At 41.0% G+C, this 24299-nt stretch overlaps 1 protein-coding gene across 5 annotated transcripts in view; it reads right to left on the reverse strand.

The window, feature by feature from the left end:
* Positions 1-493: 493 nt before the first annotated feature.
* LOC148361600 (striatin-like) overlaps positions 494-24299 on the reverse strand; it is a 37457-nt gene continuing 13651 nt past the window's right edge. The window contains exons 5-19 of one of the 5 annotated variants that reach the window (XM_088342342.1): positions 21062-21232; positions 20296-20395; positions 20084-20225; positions 18291-18389; positions 18097-18231; positions 15915-16054; positions 13390-13565; positions 11380-11427; positions 11175-11296; positions 9415-9582; positions 7796-7936; positions 7614-7715; positions 5250-5336; positions 1762-1980; positions 494-1635 (exon numbers count right to left, since the gene is read on the reverse strand). In XM_088342342.1, the coding sequence (XP_088198468.1) occupies positions 1811-1980; positions 5250-5336; positions 7614-7715; positions 7796-7936; positions 9415-9582; positions 11175-11296; positions 11380-11427; positions 13390-13565; positions 15915-16054; positions 18097-18231; positions 18291-18389; positions 20084-20225; positions 20296-20395; positions 21062-21232 (1801 nt within the window). In that variant the 3' untranslated portion in view covers positions 494-1635; positions 1762-1810. Of the gene's footprint in view, positions 1981-5249; positions 7113-7613; positions 7716-7795; positions 7969-9414; positions 9583-11174; positions 11297-11379; positions 11428-13389; positions 13566-15914; positions 16055-18096; positions 18232-18290; positions 18390-20083; positions 20226-20295; positions 20396-21061; positions 21233-24299 lie in introns of those variants that run through there. The other 4 variants (XR_015851140.1, XM_088342341.1, XR_015851139.1 and 1 more) reach the window with 4 other exon arrangements.

The raw sequence follows: 24299 nt of genomic DNA on the forward strand, positions 1-24299 counted from the left end.
TATAAATTAAATGCAAATTTCTCAACCTAAAAATCATTTTAAAAATGTAAGTTTAAAAGTTTTTTTTTAATTATTTTTTGGACAAGGGTTGTCAAGCACATTTTGGCTCAGGGGCCACATGGTAAAAAAAAACACTCATGAAGCTGGAGAAAAAAAGAAAGAGAGAAGGGAAAAAAACAGGGGGAGAGGGGGAGAAAAAGAAAGACTGTGAGAAAGAAATGGAGAAAAAGAGAGACAAAATTAAATAGCAATATGTATACATCTATCTATATCTAAATATATATATCTAAATATATATATCTAAATATATATATCTAAATATATATATCTAAATATATATATCTAAATATATATATCTAAATATATATATCTAAATATATATATATATATATATATATATACCGGTATATATATATATATATATATATATATATATATATATATATATATATATATATATATATATATATATATATATATATATATATATATATATATATATATATATTTGATTTCATAGTTTATTTTGATATATGTATGTATGTATGTATGTATGTATGTGAATATGTGGAGAAAGAGAAAGAAAGTCAGAGAGAGAGAAAAATGAAGAGACAATAACAGAGAAAGACAGAGAAAGAGAGACAAAGAGACAAGAGAGAAAGCGAGGAAGAAAAAGAGAAAGAGAGAGAAAGAGAGAGAGAGAGATAGTTCCAGATGCTTAGTGAGTGCCGCCTGGCTTTGGCAACATCAAGTTGTCATATTTCAACCTGCAGCTTGTTTTTCTCTTGTGCTTCTCTCAGAGATGTCTCGTGGGTCAGATAAAACCCCTTGGCTGGCCTGATCTGGCTCACGAGCTGCATGCAAAATACCCCTGATTTAGACCAATATTATTTTTTCTTTAATAAATAAAGTTTTGGCTACCTCAAGGAGACGCTAAATAGTACACACTGTCCCTTTAACAAGGTGCGTTGTGCGTGTTTAGCCGTCAAACTTAATGTCAATATTTGAAAAAAATCGGCCAGGATTAAAGCCACAAAGTTGACAATTGCTAAGATATGGCTTGAAACTCCTAAAAACACTTTTAAAGAGTCCCTTGGCATTAGAGTTGAGATCCTAAACCCGAGTCTGAACTGAAATCCTGGTCTGGAGCGGGCTAAAATGTCTATCACTGCTTCGGGTTCGAGCAGGGCTTCTCCTGCTGCCTTTTTTTTTAATTACCCATGTCATTACCCCGTCATTATTCTTAGTTTATTTTTCTATGTGGAGGAACTGCATTCCAGTCACCCTTTCTTGCATGGGCGCGCGAAGCCCGGGTTGATAATTTTTTTTAATCAGCGAGAGAGAAGCCCTCCTCCTCCTCATAAATAATAAAAATGGCCTCACAAGTAGAATTTGAAAATTCGAGTTTGCTTCGGTTTCAGTCCCTCAAATCAAGTTAATTTGTAGGGCTCATTCTGGTTCGGTCTTCAATACCCGTGCGCTGGGTCGGGCTGGATTTATTTAGGCCGGATTTGACCTCTACTTGGCATCAAGCGGCCACAAGATGGCTGAGAACACGGAAATAAATCTTCCTGATTTCACTTTGACAGTCATCTGCACCAAGTTGCCAAAATAACACAATTAAATGTCAGTTTCCTGTTAAAAAAAACAGAAAAAGCAGGATTGGAGAGTAGCGCACATGCAGGGCAATACTGTATATTCACGCCACATTCCACGACAGAACAACGAGGCCTGACCGATTACCGAAGCAAGTCGAGTCACCTGGGAGAAAGCGACAAAGTTTGTGCGGCGTTTCCCGGCAACTCCAGCGTCATACGAAGACCTTGGCCAGGGCGTCCGCCCCCGCGCTCGCGATGTAGCACTTTGCAGGGTGGAAGCTCACATCGTGGATGGATTCGTCAAACTTTTTACGGTGCGCCGTGAATTCCTGGACGCACGTCTTGCTCGTCAGGTTCCACACGCGCACCGAACAGTCGTGGCCTTGAGAGAAGCAAAGAAATTAACATTTATTTTCGGGCTTTTCTTTCAGGATACAGGGTTCGTACATCTTTTTCGTGGCCAGATTCATCCACTATCAAGGACAATTGTCCCAGTCCCTTCAAAGGGAGAAATCCGTCCATCCATCCAATATGTGCACCGCTTATCCTCAGTAGGGTCGCGGGGGTGCTGGAGCCCATCCCAGCCATCTTAGGACAGTTGGCAGGGGCCACCCTGAACTGGTAGCCAGCCAGTCGCAGGGCACACAGAGACAGACAACTCACTTGCTCATTCACACCTAGGGACAATTTGGAACCACCAATCAACCTGACATGCATGTCTTTGGAATGCGGGAGGAAACCGGAGTGCCTGGAGGAAACCCACGCAAGCACGGGGAGAACATGCAAACTCCACACAGGAGGTTCGATCTCATGACCTCAGAACTGTACTGCACACGCGCTAACCACTGCCCCGCCGTGCTGCCCGGGAGAAATCCAGCGGCAATCAAAAGAACAATTTTGTTGTTGTTGATTTTGATGACTAAAATAAAGTCGCTATCTTGCTGCGACCACATACTTTGTGCTACTTTGAGCTGTTCCTAACTTTAATCTACAATCTTTTTGTGTCAATGGCTAGGATAAACTGACATGAATTCTGCCATTCTGCTTCAACAATGCTTGTACAGCTTAGCTACGTCACACCTGTTTACAAACATGGAAAGGGCTCTAGAAGTGTTGGCTGATAATTGAGTTCAATACAGATGACAATTAAAAAGAGAGTAACGTATGCGTAAAAACAGAAAAATGAGCCAAATTTGGACTCATTTAAATGATATTGATTGCTCTGAAGCATAGAGCGCTTAATCTTAATATTTCTGCTGATGTTTTACTTTTTTTTGTTTTTTTAATTAATATTTCTGTGTGTTTTTCAGAGGATCGGTGTCCAAATTGGTTAAAACAGAATTGTAAATCGTTTTTTTGTTGCATTTTATAATTTATTTATAGGACTGAAGAGTTAATATTTTTAATTGAAATTTTTTTGAATTGCATTTTCAGGGATTTTGTGTTGTTGTTTGCCTTTAAATCTGTTCAGTGTGTAAAAAGCTAAAATTGCTTTGGGTTTTTCTTTTTGTAGATCTTAATATTTTAATTTATATTTTACATGTTTTGCAGGGATCTCCTGAAAAACATGAAATTGCATAACAATTTGGCGCATAATGTTTTACTACAACAAAGCATTATTTTTTTTTAAACACAAAATCTGAGGAGCCGTTTGGGAGCCGAAAGAGTCATCTCTTCTCAGCAAACTCGAGCCAAAGAGTCAGTTTTCTAAATAGAGCTATCCTTTTAGGTGCGGGCAGTAGGGGGCGGTGACACTTCACATGACAACGCCATAATGACAAGCCACAAGTGCAGGTGTGCCGGTGGCATTTTCAAGCACTTTTTATAGTGTTTTTTCTTTTCACTTATTCTGTGGTCCACAGAATCAGACTGCCAGGAATGATGGTCAGTAATCTAGCTCCTGCCCAACACGCTGAAGCCCATCTTGGTTAACAGTCTCCAGCAGATAACTATTTTTTTTTTCTTTTTATATACAAATTATCTGCTTTTGAGTTAGTACAGCGAAATACATATATCTATAATAATAATAACAATTATTCATATTCAAAGGACATCATTTTTTTAAACACCCTGTATTCTAGATGATCAAAAGTTCTGTGAAATCTTTGCAGTACAGTTTTTGCATATTAGTGTAAAAATAGTTAACATAACTTCCCAAGTGCTGTGTGGAATGATTACAGTAAAACTCTGACTATAAGCCGCGACTTTTTCCCCAAGCTTTCAACCCTGCGGCTTATGCAATAATGCGGCTAATTTATGCATTTTTTTCCTATTGGCCACCAGGGGCACCCGAGCAGTAAAGTTATGAATGAGACCGGTGGAATATATGTTGAGCAAGACGCAAAGGATGCGCTAACTATCGTATTGGGAATAATTTTACGAGTTTATTTGTAAACGGAAATAATGTGGCGAAACGAAATGATTATAAGAACCAACGTCCAGAAATGTTTAAGGTGGATTCTTATCATCTGTCCCCATTATCTTGTGTTTTGGCGTCAATATTTTACACGATTGGATTCTATGGATTGTCCTTGATGTGACAAAGCCATTTTCGCGGACATTTAAAGAAGTTGAAGACGACCAGAGGACGTAATGATCAGTCACGCCGGCTTTGTAGTTTTTTGGTATCTTGTTTCTGACTGATGATCGTGATGTTTCTTTAATGAGTATAATTTGAAATGAATCCCAAGAATTTAAGCTTTATGTGGCATGACGTATTTTAGTGACGTTGTACAAACACGTATTTGTTTATCAAAAGTACGGTGGCCCATCGGTGGGCTGATGGAACGTTAAGGGGTGGTACCGTATATTATCAAAACTCTTTTTGTGTGCTGTCTTTCTTTGTAAATATCTCATGTCTCATTGTGGGCACATGCGGCTTATCGTCAGGTGCGGCTTATGTTTATACAAAATGGGTTTTCTTTAAAAATGTACTGGGTGCGTCTTATAGTCTGAATTTTATGTTAATCGTCTTCATTGTTTTTAAAAGGACAGAGGGAAAAAATTGAATACATGATGCTGCTGTAGTACGTCGTGCAACCAAAAACGAGTGGTAAAAAGCACACAGAAGAATACAAACTATAGAGACTCAAAGTGACCAAAGGTTTCTACTTCACATACGTTGCCCATCACAGGTTCTTTTTGGAATGTAACACCAGCGATAAACGATGGATTACTGTACTTCTTTTGGTCAAAAAACCCCAAAAACAAATTGGCTCAAAAATAGATGGATCAAGTATTTCTGATTTGATCCAACGTTGTGGATCCAATTTTCTGAGTTGTTTCCAGCAAAAATACCAATATTTGGGGTAATGTCGTTTTAAACCATGTTCACTATGGTATAATCAATGACAATAAAGACTAAGAATTTTACTTGGGCTATTAAAGACCCAATCTCTGCAGAAGTATTTTGATCAGATTGATCTTAGCGATGCTATCTACTATATCAACTAACCTGGAGAGGGATGGGCCTGGCCAGACTATTTACCCAACACACAACACAGGAAGTGGTGCCCCAGCGACCAACTTGGTTAATGTCCGTGTCAGTACATGATTTGTGTTCATGAATCACCTCTCATCAGCGAAGATTACTTCCCTTGTCCGTAAAAAAATACTGTTTGCTGCGTAATAATTTGGTAAGGGGAAACTTACTTCCTGACATGAGGTAAATTCCGTTGGAATCCACAGCTAGACTGGTCACAGCATCCAAGTGCGCCACCATGGAGTGTGCCAACTTTCCTGAACAAGAATGAGAAATTGTAACCCTCGCTAAAAAAACAGTTGGAAATTAATATATAGAAGGATAGTCCTGCACTTAAATAAAATATTATGATTTGATAGCAACCACATTGTAGTAAATATCTTATAACAAAATTATCAAATTAAATCAATTATTGAAATTATAGCAAACAATGATTTGTTTTTCAATAAAGCTTTGTAAAAAAAAAAAAACATAGCAAAAACAAAACAATGTCACATATTATTCATAGCTATTGTTAGCAAAATATTGTTTGGTAAACCAAATCCTTTTCTTCGTTTTGACTCCACCTGATGATGGTGTGATTCGTAATGGACGAAAAACCCGATCTAGAAAAGTTTTGGTGAGTTTTTTTGGTTTCTCTTTGTATTATTAAAATGTTGCTTTGATGCGTCGAAAAAAATTGTTAACGGTAACGAATTATAACATTGAAACCAAATTTGAGATCTCTTTTTAATATTTGATGTGTCTGTTGATTATATTTTATATTGGTAATTGACATGCCTAATTTCTGTGTACAGTTATTGTAATTATTGTAACTGTAAAATATTGCTTTGATACGTCCAAAAAATTGTTAACGGTAACGAATAATAACATTGAAATAAAATTTGAGATCTCTTTTTAATATTTGATGTGTCTGTTGATTATATTTTATATTGTTAATTGACATGCCTAAGTTCTGTGTACAGTTATTGTAATTATTGTAACTACTGTTGTAACTATTGTATCTCAGGAAATGAGTAGTCGCTCTTTATGTTCCTGACACGTGGCCTCAGATGACTTGACATTGTTAAAGTTTATGTTTTAAAAAAAGACTGGATATATTTTTGTGTGCGCCTATTTCAAAAGCCAGGGTTTTTTTCCCTCCCGTGAAACTTCCTTGATTCTTTGGACGATTTGAAACCTTGGCGACGCGCCAAGCTACCCGGACCAAGAATCCATAAAGGATCTGATTTAGGGCTGCACGATTTACCAAAACCTAATAAATATTGCGATGTGCGTAATCGATGTGTGTAATCACAAGACACTACATTTTTTTGAGGATTTATAGTTCCATGTTCCCCCCATTGTTATTTGAGTGATGTAGTGTTTGTCCAACAGAAAATGGCACAATTCAGGTTTTAATTGTTTCCGCCAATCAGAGGTATATTTGAATGGGCTTGCTACTTTGTTTCTTCAGAAGGCCGAGACTCCTTTTGTTCCCCTGAGGTAAACCAAGAAAAGATGTTAGAACAAACTTTTTGGTGCAGGATCAAATAATATTTCACATCCGACATGTAATGAAAATAATTCCTGATTATTTAAATTAGTTCATAATAATAACTGAGGATTACAGATGTCAAGATTGCCAAAATGAAGACACCTGGGGCAATCGTTTGGCGCGCAGGAGCGCGCTCTCTGATTGGCTGGCACTCCCCTCTTAAGCTGTCAGCACCCAGAGGGGATTGTCCGACCGTACTTGTGTCTCTCTGTGTGTTTTGCCAGATTAACATTACCAAAGACTTCTCCTGCTTGATTCCTGCCTGCCTCGTGTTTCGACCTGTTTCTGTCCCACGTTTACGATCTACTCTCCTGCCCTGGCCATCGACCTGCCCGCTAAGCTGTATTGATTCTGCCTACCTGTCACGGAACTGCCATTCTGTCCGACGATGCTGATGACCGACAAACACCGGCGTCCAGAGCAAGCTCTGACAACTCATTCCAATAAAGATTCCTTTAAAACGAACGCAATTGGGTCCGAGATTCCATCCTGGTTCCTGACAACGGATCAATAATTTAATTAATGCTAACGAATTTCTTTCCCCATTCTGTTTTTGAAAACTGCAAGGGCTTGTGTCAACAGTATCCTTTTTTTTCTTTGGTGTTTTTTAATTTTTCCTTGTCAGGTAAATATAGTTTTTAGTATCAAACACGTGCATTATTTATTTGTGTGTCTCTACTATTTTCCTTCTGGACTGATCAATCATCATCCATATCAATGAACCGAAAAAATGGATAATGCAAAGCTAAAATAAAAATTTGTGTATTGCTTCCTTTATTACAAATGCTAGACACAATATGAGGCTATGCCAAATTAATTCAGGTGGGAATCCAATCTTGACCATGAAAGCTGCAACAGCAAGTCAATCTCAGTACACCCATGGAAACAATCTTGATGTTTTGAGCAGTCAGCCCAATAAGTGTCATAAAGGGCCTCCCGATTGTGACCAGGCTATAGTGTGTTTGTGTGTTGAGTTTTATTATCACGCCAGGCATACCCGTGTTGTTGTCAAAGAATCGGATGTGTCGGTCCTCCTGTGCCGTGATGCTAACGGGCAGCGTGGGGTGACTCAGGACTTTGTTGATTTGACAAGGTGTGTCTTAACCAAGGAAAGTAGAAAAAATTGTAAACTGGTGCCGAACACCGGTTTGCGCATGTCCTATGAGCACATCGGCCTACCGGACGCTCTTGCCGGCTCCATCTTGAGCACCAGCTGCTGCGTGTTCATATCAAAGATGCCGACGTGGCCATCTGCGAAGGATGCCACCGCGTGAGTCGACTCGCTGCTCGACACGTCCACGGATGTGGGGACGCCCAGTTCTGAAAAGGGGTCCGAGAGGTATGCGTGACACCTAGTGGGGTTGGTCGACATGACCAAAATAACTAAAACGGATCCCAAAATTGTTGTAAATTGAAAAAAAATTATCCTAAGTATTCAATGCATGTATGCATGGTAGGGGTAAGATCGGGCCTTAAAAGAAACTAGCAGCTTGACCCGACCCAGGCCCACGGGTATTAAAGACTGAACGAGCCCAAGCCAGACCGATTAACTTGATTTGCAGGACCGAGCCCAGAGCAAACCCGTAATTTTATATTTTATTTGTGAGGACTTGGGAGGAGAGGTGATTTATTTATTAACAAATTAGTGCCTGTCTTTGGCAACAAAATCCAAGTTAAACAAGACTGTATAAAGATTTTTCTATCATTGACCGAGTTGACTAGAAATAATTGATGGGTTGAATACTGGGCCATAAACCCTGACTGATTTTTTAGGGGGAAATGTTTAAAAAAAAAAATAAAAAAATCAATAAATGTGTGTTTTTTGGGAGTATCCACACATTGTTTTAGGATACATTTTTATGAACCTATATTTATTTTAAAAAGTCAGTGAGTGAGAAGCCCGGCCAAACCCAAATATAATGACAGACCCAACATGAATTTCGACCAAGGTCGATCTCAAACTCGGCCTTATGTATTGGACTGTTCCCAGAGATTTTTAGGCATGATATTAGCTGAACACCCATTATAACTAGCATACAGTCTAAATTATTAAAGAAAATTGCATTGATGAGTAGGGACAGAGATTAGAGGAAAGATCAATCCTAAAAAAATTCAGCCCAACCTGACCCGAGCCTATGGCTGTTAAAACCCGATCTGAGCCGGAGCAAACATGAAATTTCATATTTTATTTGTGAGAAAAGGTAAGGAGATGGGGGGATTTTGGCAGGATTTGAGGTCAGGCTCGGGCTTAAACCTTTTTCCAGAGATACTGTATATTTGAAAAACAAATACTCAAATATAATGTACAGTTCATTAACTTTTCCTTGTTTAAGTTATTGTATAGAGATTTGGAGATATACACATAAGAGCAATATAGAATCCCTTGTTCGATTACAGGACAAAGCTATTAGGATTGTGCATAAAGAAAGGATCAGCTAGGACCTGGTGTTTGTTTGCAAGCTCTTAAGCACACAAGCCAAAAATTACAGTATAAAGGGTTCACTGCTATTTATTTTATTATGTGGCGATTGTACATCCGTTTTAGGGGGTAAGCCTCTATGTGAGTATACTGTACACAATAATTTGTAACTTGTTACTTTCTGAGTAACATGCTAGTTTTCGGTGTCAGTAATTTAGGGGTAACTGAATTCCTTTTTGAAATAGGTAACTAGTAACGGTGACTAGTTACTGTTTTTGAATAACACGCCCAACACTGATATATTTATATACAATTAAATGTAACTGAATATTGAAATATAGAATTATAGAGTCAGAATGCAAACATGTTGACATGTTACCTCCTCTACGGTTGAAAACGGCGAGCGGCGGTGCAACATCTTCAGCGTTCCATAGACACACTGTCCCGTCCGATGAGCAGGAGAGCAGACGCTTGTGGGTGGAGCTATAGGCCACGCCCCAAACAGCGTCCGCGTGCCCGAATAGCACCCCCCGCTGGACGGACATCTCTGTGCACATTCCCCCCCAAAAGGGATGATAATGTATTTGTAAACATTGTTGACTTGATACTTGGGCGTAACCAAGGACCCCCAAATGAAGAAATCTGCAGATTCGAGAGCGTTTTCCATTCAGTCACCGGTGCAGTGGAATGCTCTGCCTTCCGAGATTCGACCTGCAACCTCAGTGGAACTGTTTAAATGTAGGCTTAAAACACACTTTTATACTATGCCTTACAAATGACCCATGTCTGTGTATTGTTTGTTGATGCCCTTGCAACATCCATTGCTGCCTGGTCATCTTGGAAGGGGGATTACCTCATGTGCGGTCCCTTCTCAAGGTTTCATCATTTTGCTCATGCTGAGGTTTTCAGTTTGTCCGAGCCTTCCTCAAGCCATGATCTTAAGCTCTCACTGGAGCAATTTGCAGGCGAGGACAAAGTGACCAGGATGAAGATCAATACCTCCAAGTCCGAGACAATGGTTCTCTGCCGACAAAGGGTGGCATGGTCTCTCCGGCTTAAAGACGAGACCCTGCCCCAAGTGGAAGAGTTCAAGTATCTCGGTGTCTTGTTCACATGCAATGGGAGATCGACAGATGGATCAGTGCAACGTCTGCCATCATGCAGACCTTGCACCGGTCTGTCGTGGTGAAGATGAGCTGAAAGGCAAAGCTCTCGGTTGATCTATGTTTCTACCCTCACCTTTGGTCATGAACTGTGGGTGATGACTGAAAGAACAAGACACAAGTGGCTGAAATGAGTTTCCTCCGCATGGTGGCTGGGCTCTCCCTTAGAGATAAGGTGAGAAGCTCTGTCATCTGGGAGGGACTCAATGCAGAGCCGCTACTTCTCTGCGTTGAGAGGAGCCAGCTAAGGTAGCTCGGGCATATGATAAGGAAGCCTGCAGGACGCTTTCCTTGGGAAATGTTCGGGGCAGGTCCCACCAGCAGGAGGCCCCAGGGATGACCAAAAAAATTCTGGAGGGACTATGTCCAGTCTAGGATATCCTGGGAACGCCTTGGGATCCCTGCAGATGAGCTGTATGACGTGGCTAGAGATAAGGAGGTCAGGGCTTCCCTGCTGAGGATGCTTCCCCCGCCACCTGACCCTGAATAAGCGGAAGATAATGAATGGATGGATGGAAGATTAAGTTCAGCTAAAATAATATATTGGATTTGTTGAAAAGTATCACTCAAGCAATATCCACCTGTTTTTATGAAACCAAGGGACAGCAATTTCCCTATTTGTTGTGCAATGGAAATGACACTTTGCTTATTGGCAGACTGAAAAAAAAAAACAATATCCTATCGGAAGCAGAGCTTTGATTGGTCTTTGCTTGAGCAATGGAGAGTGAGTACCAAAATGGCTGTAGGGGGAAAAAGTAATTGAACAATCAATAAATGAAAGTAATCCCTTGCAACAGCGGGGGGGGGGGGGGTATACTTCCTGGTTTTGCTATTATTTTCATTGTGCATTGTGTTCTGCATTCTTATTACCAGAGGTAAACCAGTATCTCAAGCAGGCTCATCACAATATGCCTATATATATATATATATATATATATATATATATATATATATATATATAGGAAGTGGACCATACCGTAAGGATCATAGGGGTCACTGTTGTGGCTAGGCACATTCCAGATCTGGATGGTTCCGTCAATGCCGCCGCTGAAGCACTGTTCGCCGCTGGCGCTCATGGTGACGCACAGAACAGAGCCGCTGTCATGGACAGATAGGAAAACCTTTCATTAAAAACTTACTACAGCTGCTTGATCGATTGGTAGGCAAGTATATGGACTTGCCTGTGACCTCGGAAAGTGTAGATGGGTTCCACGTCCAGGGCCGCGCACCTAAACACAAACAGAATTTTAATTAATAAGATAGTCGAGCAGCCTTGTCAGGGCTGCTTGGTTCCTGTCTGACCGGAGTTTGGTCTGCTCTGCCAGCAGTAAGTCGGATTCCTTTCCAGTAGGAGTCAGACTCTGTCAAGGCTGCCTTTTGTCACCTATTCTATTCATAACATGGACAGAATTGCTAGGCACATCCGTGGCGTGTAGAGTCTGGTTTTAGAGCCTCAGTACCACATCTCCGCTTTTTGCAAATTATGTGTTGCTTTTGGGTTCCTCAAGCTGTGATCTTCCGCCTTCACAGCCAAGTGTAAAGCAGCTGAGATGAAGATCATAACCTCCAAGTCCGAGACCATAATTCTCAGCCGAAAAGGGTGTTATGCCCTTTCCAGGTCTGGGATGAGATCCTGCCAGGAGGACATCAAGTATCTTGGAGTCTTGTTCATAAGCGACTGTAGGATCCACACAGATCCACAGACGGATCGGTGCAGGAGTCATGCGGACCCAGTACAGGTCCGTCATGATGAAGAAGAAGCTGAATTAAAGCAAAGGTCTACATTTACCAGTCGATCTGCGTTCACATCCTCACTCCTAGTCACGAACTGTGGGTCGTGGCTGAAAGAACAAGCGGCTTAAATTATTTTCCGCTGCAGTGTGGCTGGGCTTTCTCTTGGACAAATGATGTTAGGCCCGGTCATACAGGAAGAATCTAATAAGGATGCTTGCTTGAGACCTCCCTCGGGAAGAGTTCAGGGGATGTCCCTCCGACAGGAAGCCCAGCGGACGACCAAGGACACACTGGAGAGTCTACGTCACTAGGCTGGCCTAGGAAAGCTTTGGGAGGCTTTTGGACGAGCTGGAAAAAGTGGCAGGGGATAGGGTTTTTTCCAGTCCATCTCATTTCAGCGAAACAAGCTCAGAGCCGCCACTGATTCAATGCTGCTGTGAGACGCGAATATTTGTGCCTTATTTTGAAGGTATGTTTAAATTTTATCATGGTGACTAGATTGTGTTGCATTGTGTTGTAACAGAAAAGATCTTGCTTATGTCATGGTCTAGCGTTTAGTGCGACTTCACAGGGACAAGCTAATAAATTTGCACAAGATTACACAGTAGATTTACGATCACTGGAAAATAAAACCGGTTAAAAATCTGATCATATTTTATTTTTATGTGCTACACTGGGCCATGATGATATCGTCAGACAATAAACCGGTACATGGTACAATAAAAGCTGGGGACTATTAGATCATCATATAAGGGTCTTTTTGGTCTAACACCAAAAATATTGACGATTATAAAGATTACACCTTAAAATGGTTAAGGGATATTTTTGTGTTTTAAGTTGTACTCACCAACACTACAGTTTGTGTGTTAGACTACCGCTTTTCTCCCCTTAAAACTCGAAATGTTTTTTTAATCTACTGTTTTTGTTTTTCAAATTTAAAAAACAAATCTTGGCACGAGATTAGTATTTTAGTCTACGGCTGCTTTATCTTGAAGTGAGACCAAGTCATTTTGCGTGAATAAACCTCTCCAACGATCACATTACATTTCCGTTTTGGTAAAAGTTTGCCACTTCCGGTTTTGAACAAGCACATGTTGTTGTTTTTTTGTATTCTGAAGGTGGATCGTGTCCAATTATATATACTACATTTTGATGTCAAAAGGTTGGTATGTATGCCTTTTGTGTTCCACCCCCAACAGGTTTGCTAGAAGTAAGATAAAAACATATAGGCGTGGTGGAAAATAAAGCATAAAGTCCGTTGGCGTGTATGCATTAAGAGAGAAAAGAACACAGAAAATGTTTAATCCATTTAAAGAGGGTGAAATCATCAAAATCGTTTAGCTCATTAATGTGTCCAATCCATATATTACTTTGTCTAAAGACCCCAACTATCGAAAACTAGCTGAAGAACCGCAGCACACACAAAAAACGTTCTTGCTGCTCTAAAGGCATCTCACTTTTTAACAGGCGCAGTCTTGTCGAGGTTCCATAATTTGAGCGTGCCATCATCAGAGGCAGTGACCAGGACGGGCTCTACCGGGTGGAATGCTAAACCCCGAATGGTGTCAAAATGGCTGCGCAGGGTGAACTTGGCATTCCAGGTCTTCCTCAGTGTGTCCTGACTGCTGCTCATCTGCAAAATAGACACAATCTTTATTAGGGCTAAAGCTTGTTGAATAATAGACCTTGAAAGCCCTGCCGACTGGCCCACTAAGAGCAAGCCAGAGAGAGAGAGCGGCATAGAGAGAGTGAGCGAGAGAGATGCATCACTTTCCTGGCACGAAAAATGCGCAGGACACAAATTCTTCTGAGCAATACGCAAAGGAACGCAAAACAGGTGTCTGGTGATAATACAACATGAAAGCCGCTATAATATAAATTGGCATCTGAGATCTTAAGTCAAGAGGTGCTAGCCGATCAGCGTGATGGTTTTATGACCCACCTTCCACTAACCCCTCTCGCACAGTAAAGCCGGCAAGCAGACACAGCGTGATTTTGCGAGACCTGCGCTGTGTCGGTGTGGAAAGCATTAGTTGATTTTTTTAAATTAAATAATTCTTTTTAAACTTTTTTTTCCCGCGAAGGAGTTAACTGGCATAACTGAAGCACAAAGTAACTCTGTATATGTATGCAAATTGTACAAGGCATTTCATTAAAACTGTATTGGCTTAAATCATCTTTGAATCTTACCGACTCAACTGTCAAACATGATCTTTAAATGTTTGAGTGTCACCAAGCTTCTACCATGATATGCAAGGTCTGCTTTGCAAACTTTGCAAAAAGTCTTTTTATTGGCCGTATTTAGGTAAAAATGCTCCAAAACCTTTGAAGTTTTGGTAGGCGTACTTGATGTTGATGCCGCTATTTTTGTATGTTTATGTTACTACTCGAGTCAGAGACACTACTGCGAATGTGCAAGAAAAGATTATATTCATGTTAAAATACCTCACTGTGTTGGAAAGACGTATCTGGGGACAACAGTTGACATGGAATTTATTTATGACTATTTCGGTTATCGATTTTTGATGACAACGTCCAGTAATCGTTGCAGCCCTAGTAACAAGAAGCTAACTCTATTAAGCCCTCCTCTCTGTGTGTCATGCTCTTACATCAGGGATTGGAGCCTTTTTGACCCAAAGAGCCATAAAAGCAAAAGTATTTTGATTTTTTTGGGAGAGAGTTGCAACATATAGTTTAAGAAAAATTTAACCAAGCCGCTAAACCCGCTCAACAGACCAAAGCTAATTCTTCAGCACATTTTTTTACTGTGTGATGTTTGATGATATTATAAAAATCTATTAAATGATAATGTCATGATTACTGGGTGCGGGGCACCTAAGTCTGCTCTGTTGGCGCCAACAGCCACGGACGCTGATTGATTGCTGACCTCTTTTTAATCCCCCACCTTCCTGTCAACATTCCAAGGTTCCCGTCTGCTTGCCTGATTCACTTGTCTACCTGTCACACTTGTCCGTCCGCCTGCCTGCCATGCCTGTTTGTCCGCCGGCCATGCCTGTTTGTAGGCCTGCCAGGCCTGTCTGCTCGCCTGATTCGCCTGTCCGTCGGCTGGCCATGCCCGTCTGCTTGCCTGTTTCGCCTGTCAGACTCGTCCAGCCGCCTGCCTGCTATGCCCGTCTGTCTGCCGGTCATGCTCGTCTGTCTGCCTGCCATGCCTGTTTGTCGGTATGCCATGCCTGTCTGCTTGCCTGAGTCACCCATCCGCCTGTCTGGCTCGTCCTTCCGCCTGCCCGTCAGCCTGTCCGACTCGCCTGTCTGCTTGCCTGACTCATCGTCCGTCTGCTTGTCTGACTCGTCCGTCTGCTTACCTGACTCGTCTGCCGGCCTGTCTGGATTGTCCGCCTGCCTGTCTGACTCGCCTGTCCGCCTCGCCTGTCTTCTTGCCTGACTTATCGTCCGTCTGCCTGCCCGACTCGCCCGTCTGCCTGCCCCACTCGCCCGTCTGCCTGCCCCACTCGCCCGTTGCCTGCCTGGTTGGCCTGTCCACCTGCCCGGTTCACCCGCCTGCCTGCCTGCCTGCCTGCCCACCGGTCTCGATGTCCGTCTGCCTGCCTGTCTCGACGTCCATCTGTCTACCCGCCCCCATCGCCCGTCGGCTTGTCTCGACGCCGGGCTGTCCCGGTGCCTGCCTGCCCGTCTGTCTGCTCGCCTGTCTCGACGCCCGCCTGCGATATCCGGCTGTGACACCTGCCGGTCCGCCCAGTCTCCTCCGGATCCTGCTTCTGCCACGCCCCTGATGCTGATGATGGGGCATTGGTCCATTCAGTTGAAAATTGATTTTTCCTTTTTGGTTTTTCTGTTTCTGTTTTTTGGACTCCTTTGTCTCCGCTTTGCACGTGCGACAGTTAGGTATGTGATAATATATTAAATACTTGCACGAGTTCAATTTATCTCTGGGCGATATGTACTCATGAGCAAGCCATAGGTTCCCGACCCCTGTCCTACATGATAATGCAGCACTTACCTGGCATGTGAGGTCGTCTGCCTCATTGGTGACTGTCAGCCCGGCCAGTTCTCCGAGTCCAAGCTCACCGGTGGCTGGCTCGTCCACGCAGCCCAAAAGGAAAGACTTCCCGGAAGACGGCAAAAATGTGGCACCCTGTACTGTAAAAAAAAAAATTGCAACACAAAAAATAAATTACAGTTATCTGACAAACTGAGTGATTATTTGTCATTTGACCAGCTAACTGAGGTGGGAAGTTGCGTCATTGCTGTCTTGGACTTTATGTTTACCAAAGTATTACGATGTTATTGTAAATGTAAAAAGAAACAAATACACACTGTAGTAATCATATCGAATTATCGGTGTGTTTTGCCAATATTGTGTAGTATTTAATTTCATTTTTATGTATTTGTTCATTTGTATGGGATGATGCATTCATAACATAGTTCCAAAGCACTCTTTGCGCATAGGGTTTAGCAATTGCTAGTTGCATGACATCCTTGTTTCAGCTTTTCAAATTCTCAAAGAGATCAAACACATAAATATTTTCCCCAATTTAAATACTAAAGTAGTAAAGTGCAATCTCAAAATGTTCTCATAACATACTTTATTTTCAACCACGTGTTTTGTTGGGAATTTCTCAGAGAACATTTATATTTCTTCAGATAATGTGTTCTATAGTTTACAGCTTGGGTATGAAAACCTTGGACGGCCACCACTGTTAAACACACACATCGCATGATATCAGCAATCGGTTTCGGTATTAGTCGGGAGAGCAGAACGTCATACGCTCTAGGTCACAATAAGAAAAAAAGAACTCTGTCCAACAAAATTAAAAATTGTAATAAAAAACAATCGCTTTGTCATCACTGTAGACTGGTACCTCCCTAGTGTACCAAGATAAGAACATGACTAATGAATGAATGTGTAAGCAAATATATGATGCTCTTTAAGATGACTTATATAGAAAGATTATTTATCTATCTATCTACCTTGGTCATATCCCTCAAGAGGGGTGACCGACAGCAAGACAAATACATACAATAACAAAGAAAATAAAAGGGAAAAGATAGCAAAAAATACACACAAACATTTTTGGACCATGGCCAACCCAAATGCCCAAACACCCAAAAGAGTTAGGGACCTCGGCATGCTTTCGTCCCTCCAGATGAAACGAGACGCAAGAAAGCAGGCATGTCACTCGGGTCAGGGTGACACAACATACTCTTTTGTTCAACAGCAGGGACCGACAGCTTTCCCTGGTTTACCCCTGCCGCATTATACAGGTGCCCTGCCCGAAGATAGCTGGGATGGGCTCCAGCACCCCTGCGACTCTACTGAGAATATAGAAAGATAAACAGCCAAAACTAATAAACAATAAAGGCAAAGTACATCTTTCAGGTGTCCTTAAAAAAGTTGAAAGTTTAATATTTTTTCTATTAGGTAAGTGTAACAATGTCCAACTGAGTTCAAAAAGCCCTTTTATCTGACTTTTAGTTACTAATAGCAAAGCTGTTTGGGGAGAAGAGTCGTGCTCATCCCTGCGTTTTTTTCTTCCAGGCTATTAGTGTGGCATACTACAAAGCATAGAGAAGTATACGACCAACTTTCAACAATCAAGGAAAATGATGAAAGTAAAAAGAGGCCTGCTTCAAGTATATTTGTATGTGCACGATTACGTTTGGTGCATGCCCTAAGGGCACTGAGTGAAAAAGACAAAAAAAAAAAAAAATCATTAAAAAATTGCAAGTACTGTACTTTTTCAAGAAGAGATACTAATTAAACGCCCGTCCTTAATTCCGAATGGCCTTGTCACTCGGTTTCAATCCTGATAGCAGTTTCCCATACGTAGCCACGATTATCACACATTTCGTCATGTAGCCCTTCGCTACTTTACCACCATCAGTGCACGTTTGGTTGGGCAATCTATACTCTCTGTTGCATTTATTTGGTACAAATCCCGTAAAAGACGTCCCGGTTTGGTCTTTCATTTTTCTCGAGTCTGTTAACATGCACATATTTGCACGCGCATCACTTATAGTTTGACAGAGGCTGCAACGATGACGCAGGCCAGAGGTGGCAGCCACGTGTAAATAAGTTTCAAAATCCATCTAGCTCCGTATAGTTTTTTTTTCCCCAAACTAACTTATGCTTAGAAATCTGCTAAATAAACTCCTAATTGGTGGACTGCCTAGCCGCCTACCATCCACTTCCTGCTCATTAAGTCTGCCAGCAAACGCGGACCGGGTTGGAGACATTGCTGGAGGCTGTGTGACAGGGAGCTCCTCGCCGTCTCGCAAGTTGGCAAGCATGTCCTGAAGCTTGGAACGGTTCGGGCCTAGAAAACCAAACAGGTACGTTAGAAAGGGCCACTTCATGAGAAAATGAAGAACTTACGCTTGACACCCTTTTTGCCACGACGCTCTCTCCGGTACTCTTCCTTCAGTTGTGCGATCACACCCGCGTCCACGTCCCACGCCATATCTCCCTCCTTGTCTGCAATAAACAGTGGCGCAAGATTGATGCAGCACTTTTATCAAAAAAAATCAACAAGTTAGCACAGAAAAAAGTAAAATCACTGAACACTAGATGGATAATAAAATCAGCAAGTTAGCAGAGCTGGCTTAGCATTTTTAAATGAAATGTGGATGTATCACTCTTCTGCGACTTGAAAAAAGAAACAGTTTAAACCTGGAAAATATTTTTTACTTATATTATTTTATAGCCAACCATTTTTAAGGTACACAAACAACAACATAACAATATAGTTTGCATTCACAAATGGTAGTATCACATCTCATCTCATCTCATTAGCTGCACCGCTTATCCTTAGGGTCGCGGGGGGGCTGGAGCCCATCCCAGCCATCATCGGGCAGTGGGCAGGGGACACCCTGAACTGGTTGCCAGCCAATCGCAGGGCACACAGGAAGGGACATTCACTCAGTCACACCTAGGGACAATTTGGACCGGCCAATTCACCTGAAATGCATGTCTTTGGAATGTGGGAGGAAACCGGAGTGCCCAGGAAAGCCACGCAAGCACAGGGAGAACATACAAACTCCGCACAGTAAGACCGGTAGCTGGATTTGAACCCACGCACGAGGTTCCCACGACTTCAGAACTGTGCCGCACACGCGCTAACCACTGCGCCGCCGTGCTGCCCGTAGTACCACATTATATACAATATTTCAGATCATTTGTAATGGGCCAGATGATTCTAATTTGAGATAAGAAAAAAACACGTTTTGTGTGTGTGTGTGTGTTCAAATGTGGCTTATAGGCTCAAAAACGGCTGAACCGATTTTTGGGAAAATGTACACAGCTGTACTATAGGCCTCTGGGAGTATTTTAGTTGGGTTTCGTTTCAAGGCACCCCAATAAATACCAACAAAATAGATAAACATATGCTTTCAAAAAGCATGCGGCCGTGTGGCTCTTTGGCACACCCTAGTGGCTCCCTGGCGCTTTTCAACAAACCACGACCCTAATGACCTCGCCAAGCCCGGAAACACCAGGCTATTATGCTTGTTATGAGTAAAAATTTTAAAAGATAAGTCATATTTTTAAAAAACTATTCTGAATATTGGTAAAAAGTAAAATATAAAAAAATGAAATGTGAATCAAAATATTGTATTAAGCAAGAATAAGATCAGGAACAGGGCGCTAACTAGTCAAAACTGCCGGAAAATGTGAAAATATTATGTTTTGGTCATAACTCCAGGAAGATGGCAGAGGATTTGAAACAGTAAATGCATCCATCCATTATCTGTAGCTTATTCTTAGTAGGGTTGCAGGGGTGCCCATCCCAGCTATCTTGGGGCAGTGGGCAGGAGACACACTGAACTGGTTGCCAGCAAGTCGCAGGGCATACAGGGACAGATAACTCACTCGCTCATTCACGTCTAGGGACAATTTGGACCGGCCAAATAACCTGACATGCATGTTTTTGAAATGTGGGAGGAAACTGGAGTGCCTGGAGAAAACCCACGCAAGCACGGGGAGAACATGCAAACTCTGCATAGGAGTTCTGGTAGGTGGATTTGAACCCATGACCTCAGAACTTTGCCGCGGACACGCTAACCACTCAGCTGCCGTGCCGGCCAAAACGGTAAATACTATTTAAAAATCAGGAAATGATGAGCATATTAGGAGGAATCAATAAATATATTTGTAATAGATGCGCTTCTGACCCCATTGGCTGCAATCTTCTCCACCATGTGCATCATGGCCGGACAAAAAGTCAAAACCCTTGAGGGCCTCCTCGGTATCCGGGTCATCGCTGAGCTCGGAGATCGTTGAGGGCGGCGTCGGCGACTGTTTTCTCCTCACCATCTTTTGCAAGTTTTCATAATAAGAGCATAATCGCAATGATGGCATATGTGTGTGTGCATCTTTCATTTACATCTCCCTTGTCGCCGTCACTGCTGTTCTTGCCGTCCTCAGCGCTGAAATTGGCTGTTACGTTCTCTATCAACTTGAAGGCCTCAAAGATGGCGGCAGAGCTGGGTAAAAAGACCAGAAACTCAGATGATTGCCGTCACTGTACAGTGTATGGGAATTCAAAACACAGTGATACCTCTACTGCATATACGAGCACCTCTAAACACGAAAATTTCGAAATACAAGATTTATTTGGAGCGAAAATAAATCCAAGTTATGAGAATTTTCAGAACAAAATAGTACGCTGTAAAATATTTTTCTATGTTCACTCATTTAAAGTTACAGTCACTTTCATTTTAAGTGTACAGTAAGTGCTCATGTATCATAAAGAGTTTCTCGTGCTCAGTCAATCTTCCCGCACCATGCATACACCGACGTAACGCTGACTTCCTCCGTGACAAGTCCTCATAATAAACTCGCATTTTATTTCATTAGTATCATCTTATTTCTATTTTTACTGTAATTTAATGTTCAACTACTATTTGAATTTGTTTTTGTGTTTTTGTACATTTATAGCTATTTAGGGTTAATTGGGATGCTTTTGGGAGGCCGGGGACAGATTCATTAGATTTTATTTATTTAATATCGGGAAAGTGCGCTCGTTCCATGCCCATTTCAAGATACGAGCACAACTCTTGAACAAATTAAGCATGTATGTAGAGTATCACAATAACCGTTTCACAAAATGTCTTCAAAAACACGACTTTTAATGTTCTGTCCTGTCCTACCTGGCCGAAGATTCACGGTTGCTCTCTGTTTTGTGGTCTTGGTCCAAAGTCTTGTTGTGATACTCCGTTTCTAATGCCTCCTCACCGTCTCCGTCAAGGCCCAACAACGCCCGCACACGCAAGGACTTCACGTCTGAGATGGCGTCCGTGTAGCCCACTTCTTGTAGGTACCTGACACAATTGTCAGAAAACATTCTTTCTTTCATTGTCATGATCCTCATTATCATTCTCAGTTTTACGTTTATAGTTTAGAAGACACTCAAAATAAGAAGAAAGGACATCAATTAATTTTGAATTTGCGAGGAAAATAAGAGAGGACTGTACAAAAAAATCCAAATCTGTTCTAAAAGCCCTCCTCTGAGCCCTTTCTTCTTATTAAATATCATAGGTTACAAAATGCCGGTCCACCCCAAAGGGTGTGGGTGTCAAAGAACAGCAACATTATTGGCAGATAACGACAATGTAAACCAGGCGTTTCAATCTTACTGGCCTAGGGCCAATTGTAGCTCTCTTCATATGAAAGTTATAGGGACAGTATTTGACCACTAATTGTTGCTTTCTCCTCCCGTGTGAGCAAAAACGAGTGCTAAAAAAAACCAACAAGAAAGAACACAAACTTCGGAGGCTCAAAGTGACCAAACTGCCCCATTTTTCTTCTCATTTTTTCCCTCTAGTTGAGTTTCATGTTATGTAAAATGATTAGAAATTTCTGGACCAACGAATATTTAAAAATACTTTAATTTGATATTTCATGTATTTTTGCTAATCATTTCAAAAGAATTTCAATTAATTACATTTTTATAGAACTAGGAGGTGCTGAATTATACACACTGTCCCTTTCTGTGCAGCTTTAGTATGGATTGATTCATTACAAATTAATTAATTTTCATATGTATTTTTTATGATTTTTATTTTTATTTCCAAATGTTATTTTGTGTAGGGACTTTCAAAAACAATATTTGAGAACAGTGGAATGTTTTCATCTGAACGTTTTGGTGGAAAACACGATTCGGCCCAACCTCACCCAGACCTTAGCTCTGGTGGCCTCCAAGTCAAATGAGTTTGAGTCCCTTTATGTCAGCAATGCATACAAGTCAAAATAAACCAACACAGTGAGGTATAATAGTAAAAATAGCTGGTATCCTATGCAATCTTCCTTGGAGATTTCCGGTATTAAAAACAGAATAAACTTATCAATTACGAAAGAGCCTGACCAATAAATATAAAAAATATTGGTATTCACACAAAAACTGCCTGAAAAAGAAGCTAATAATATTATTGGACAATTGGAAAGGCATTAAATGACCCCTGGTGCCACTTGGTTTGGACCATGTCTCAACACACAATTTCCTGTTTTTATGCCTTTGACACTAACCACTAACCAGAGTTTTTTTAATTGCGGGTACAAAAATGAGTGCAGCACGGTATATCGGATATACAGTCGGATTTATGTGAGTGATTTTTACACATTCAGTGTAAAGTGTTCCCTTCCATTGGCAATAACTTAAAAAAATATTGCTAGAGGACATTTTAAAAATGTTTTCAGTTGAAAATTTTGCTTCCGGACGTTTTTTTTTCAATCTGACCTTTTTGATTTAACATATAAAAAGGCCAAAATGAGGCACAATATGCTGTGGTAAATGCTAATATGTTATACTCTGGCATGAAACAGGTAGTGCATTTCCCTGTTGGTGTTAATGGTGGCTTGGAAAATAATTTCCATTTCTTGTTAACTTGAACAAAAATATTATTATATTATGTAGATAAGTATTCAGTAAATGTTTGTAGTGATAGACACTGAGAGACAAAAGTCTATGTGTATGTAGTTATATACAGTATTTAATTATCCATGTGTGTGTGTGGGGGGGGGGGGGGTGGGGGGGATTTGCATGCGCATGTACGTGTGTGTGTATGTGGATGATTGTCCCAATAAACATTTAACAGAAAATGTATTCAGCTAAAAATAGGACTCAGACTTTACCTAAAAAAGCTTGTTTGCAGACACAGTTTTTAGGACAGCAATTCAGTTTTAGCTACTCTATTAGTTCTTCAAATGTACAGAAGAATAAACGGCAATTATACAGTAAATATATCAATATTATTTTAGATTATTTTAGGATACCCAGTTCTACAGCCAACATTAGCTTCCCATGTTATCTATTATAGCCACAAATAGTTTCCCCTTATTAGCAAATACCATTAGGTTCTGCTGTTAGCATCATTAAATATTTTATGATTGAATGGATTCATCAAGAACATTTTTCATTCTCCTTTCCACATTCAAGCCAACTATGATTCTTATTATGTTTTACAAGTGGTATAAAATTTCAGACTGACCTTAATGATGAAAAGCAGCGTGTAAGTCACCCACTAACTTCAGTGTCACTTGTTCACACCACATAACACCACGCAAACACCCGCCTGGTGCCAGTTTGTGTCAAGCATTTCTCAGTGCCAACCACAACAAGCCTCCATTCAGTTAAACACACAAGCGCGCACAAAACGCAAGATTCAAAGCATTTCCTGTAGTAAATTTTTCCTGTTGGTGGCAGCATTTTATCTATAAGGCGTTAAATGACAATTTCTTCAAGGATAAGTGCATCAGTGACCACACAAAATCAATCCCATCTCACAATTTGCGTACCAATCCGTTAGGACAGTGGTGTCAAACTAATTATAGCCCGAGGGCCACATGGTAGAAATGTTTTTTTTTTCTCCAGGGCTGGACTGGTAGGTTCGAGAGAAAGAATGAAAAAGAGAATGAGAGAAATAGAAAGAGGGTGGAGACAGAAACAGAGAAAGAAATAGAGAGAGAACATGGGAAAAATAGTTAAAGAGAACAAAATAGAGACTGAGAAAGAGAAAGAAAGAGAGAAAGAGAATGGGAATGGGAGAGAAAGAGAGAGAAAAAGGAGCGAGAGAAGACACAGCGAGAGAGAAAGACACAAAGAGAGAGAAAAAGTGACAGAGAGAAATAGAAATAGAAAGAGGGGAAGAAACAAAAAGAGAGAAAGAAAGAAATAGAGAGAGAATGAGGGAAAAAGAGGGAAAGAGAAAAAAATAGAGAGAGAGAATGAAAAAAAAAGAGAAAGAAATAGAATGGGAGTGGGAGAGAAAGAGAGAGAAAAAGGGAGCCAGAGAAGACACAGAGAGAAAGAGACAAAGAGAGGGGGAAAGAGACAAAGAGAATGACAGATAAAGCGAGCGAGAGATGGCGAAAGAGAGAGAGAAAGGAAGA

Source organism: Urocampus carinirostris, chromosome 8, assembly GCF_059441175.1.
Source record: "Urocampus carinirostris isolate Australia breed hairy pipefish chromosome 8, RoL_Ucar_1.0, whole genome shotgun sequence".
Lineage (NCBI taxonomy): Eukaryota > Metazoa > Chordata > Actinopteri > Syngnathiformes > Syngnathidae > Urocampus > Urocampus carinirostris.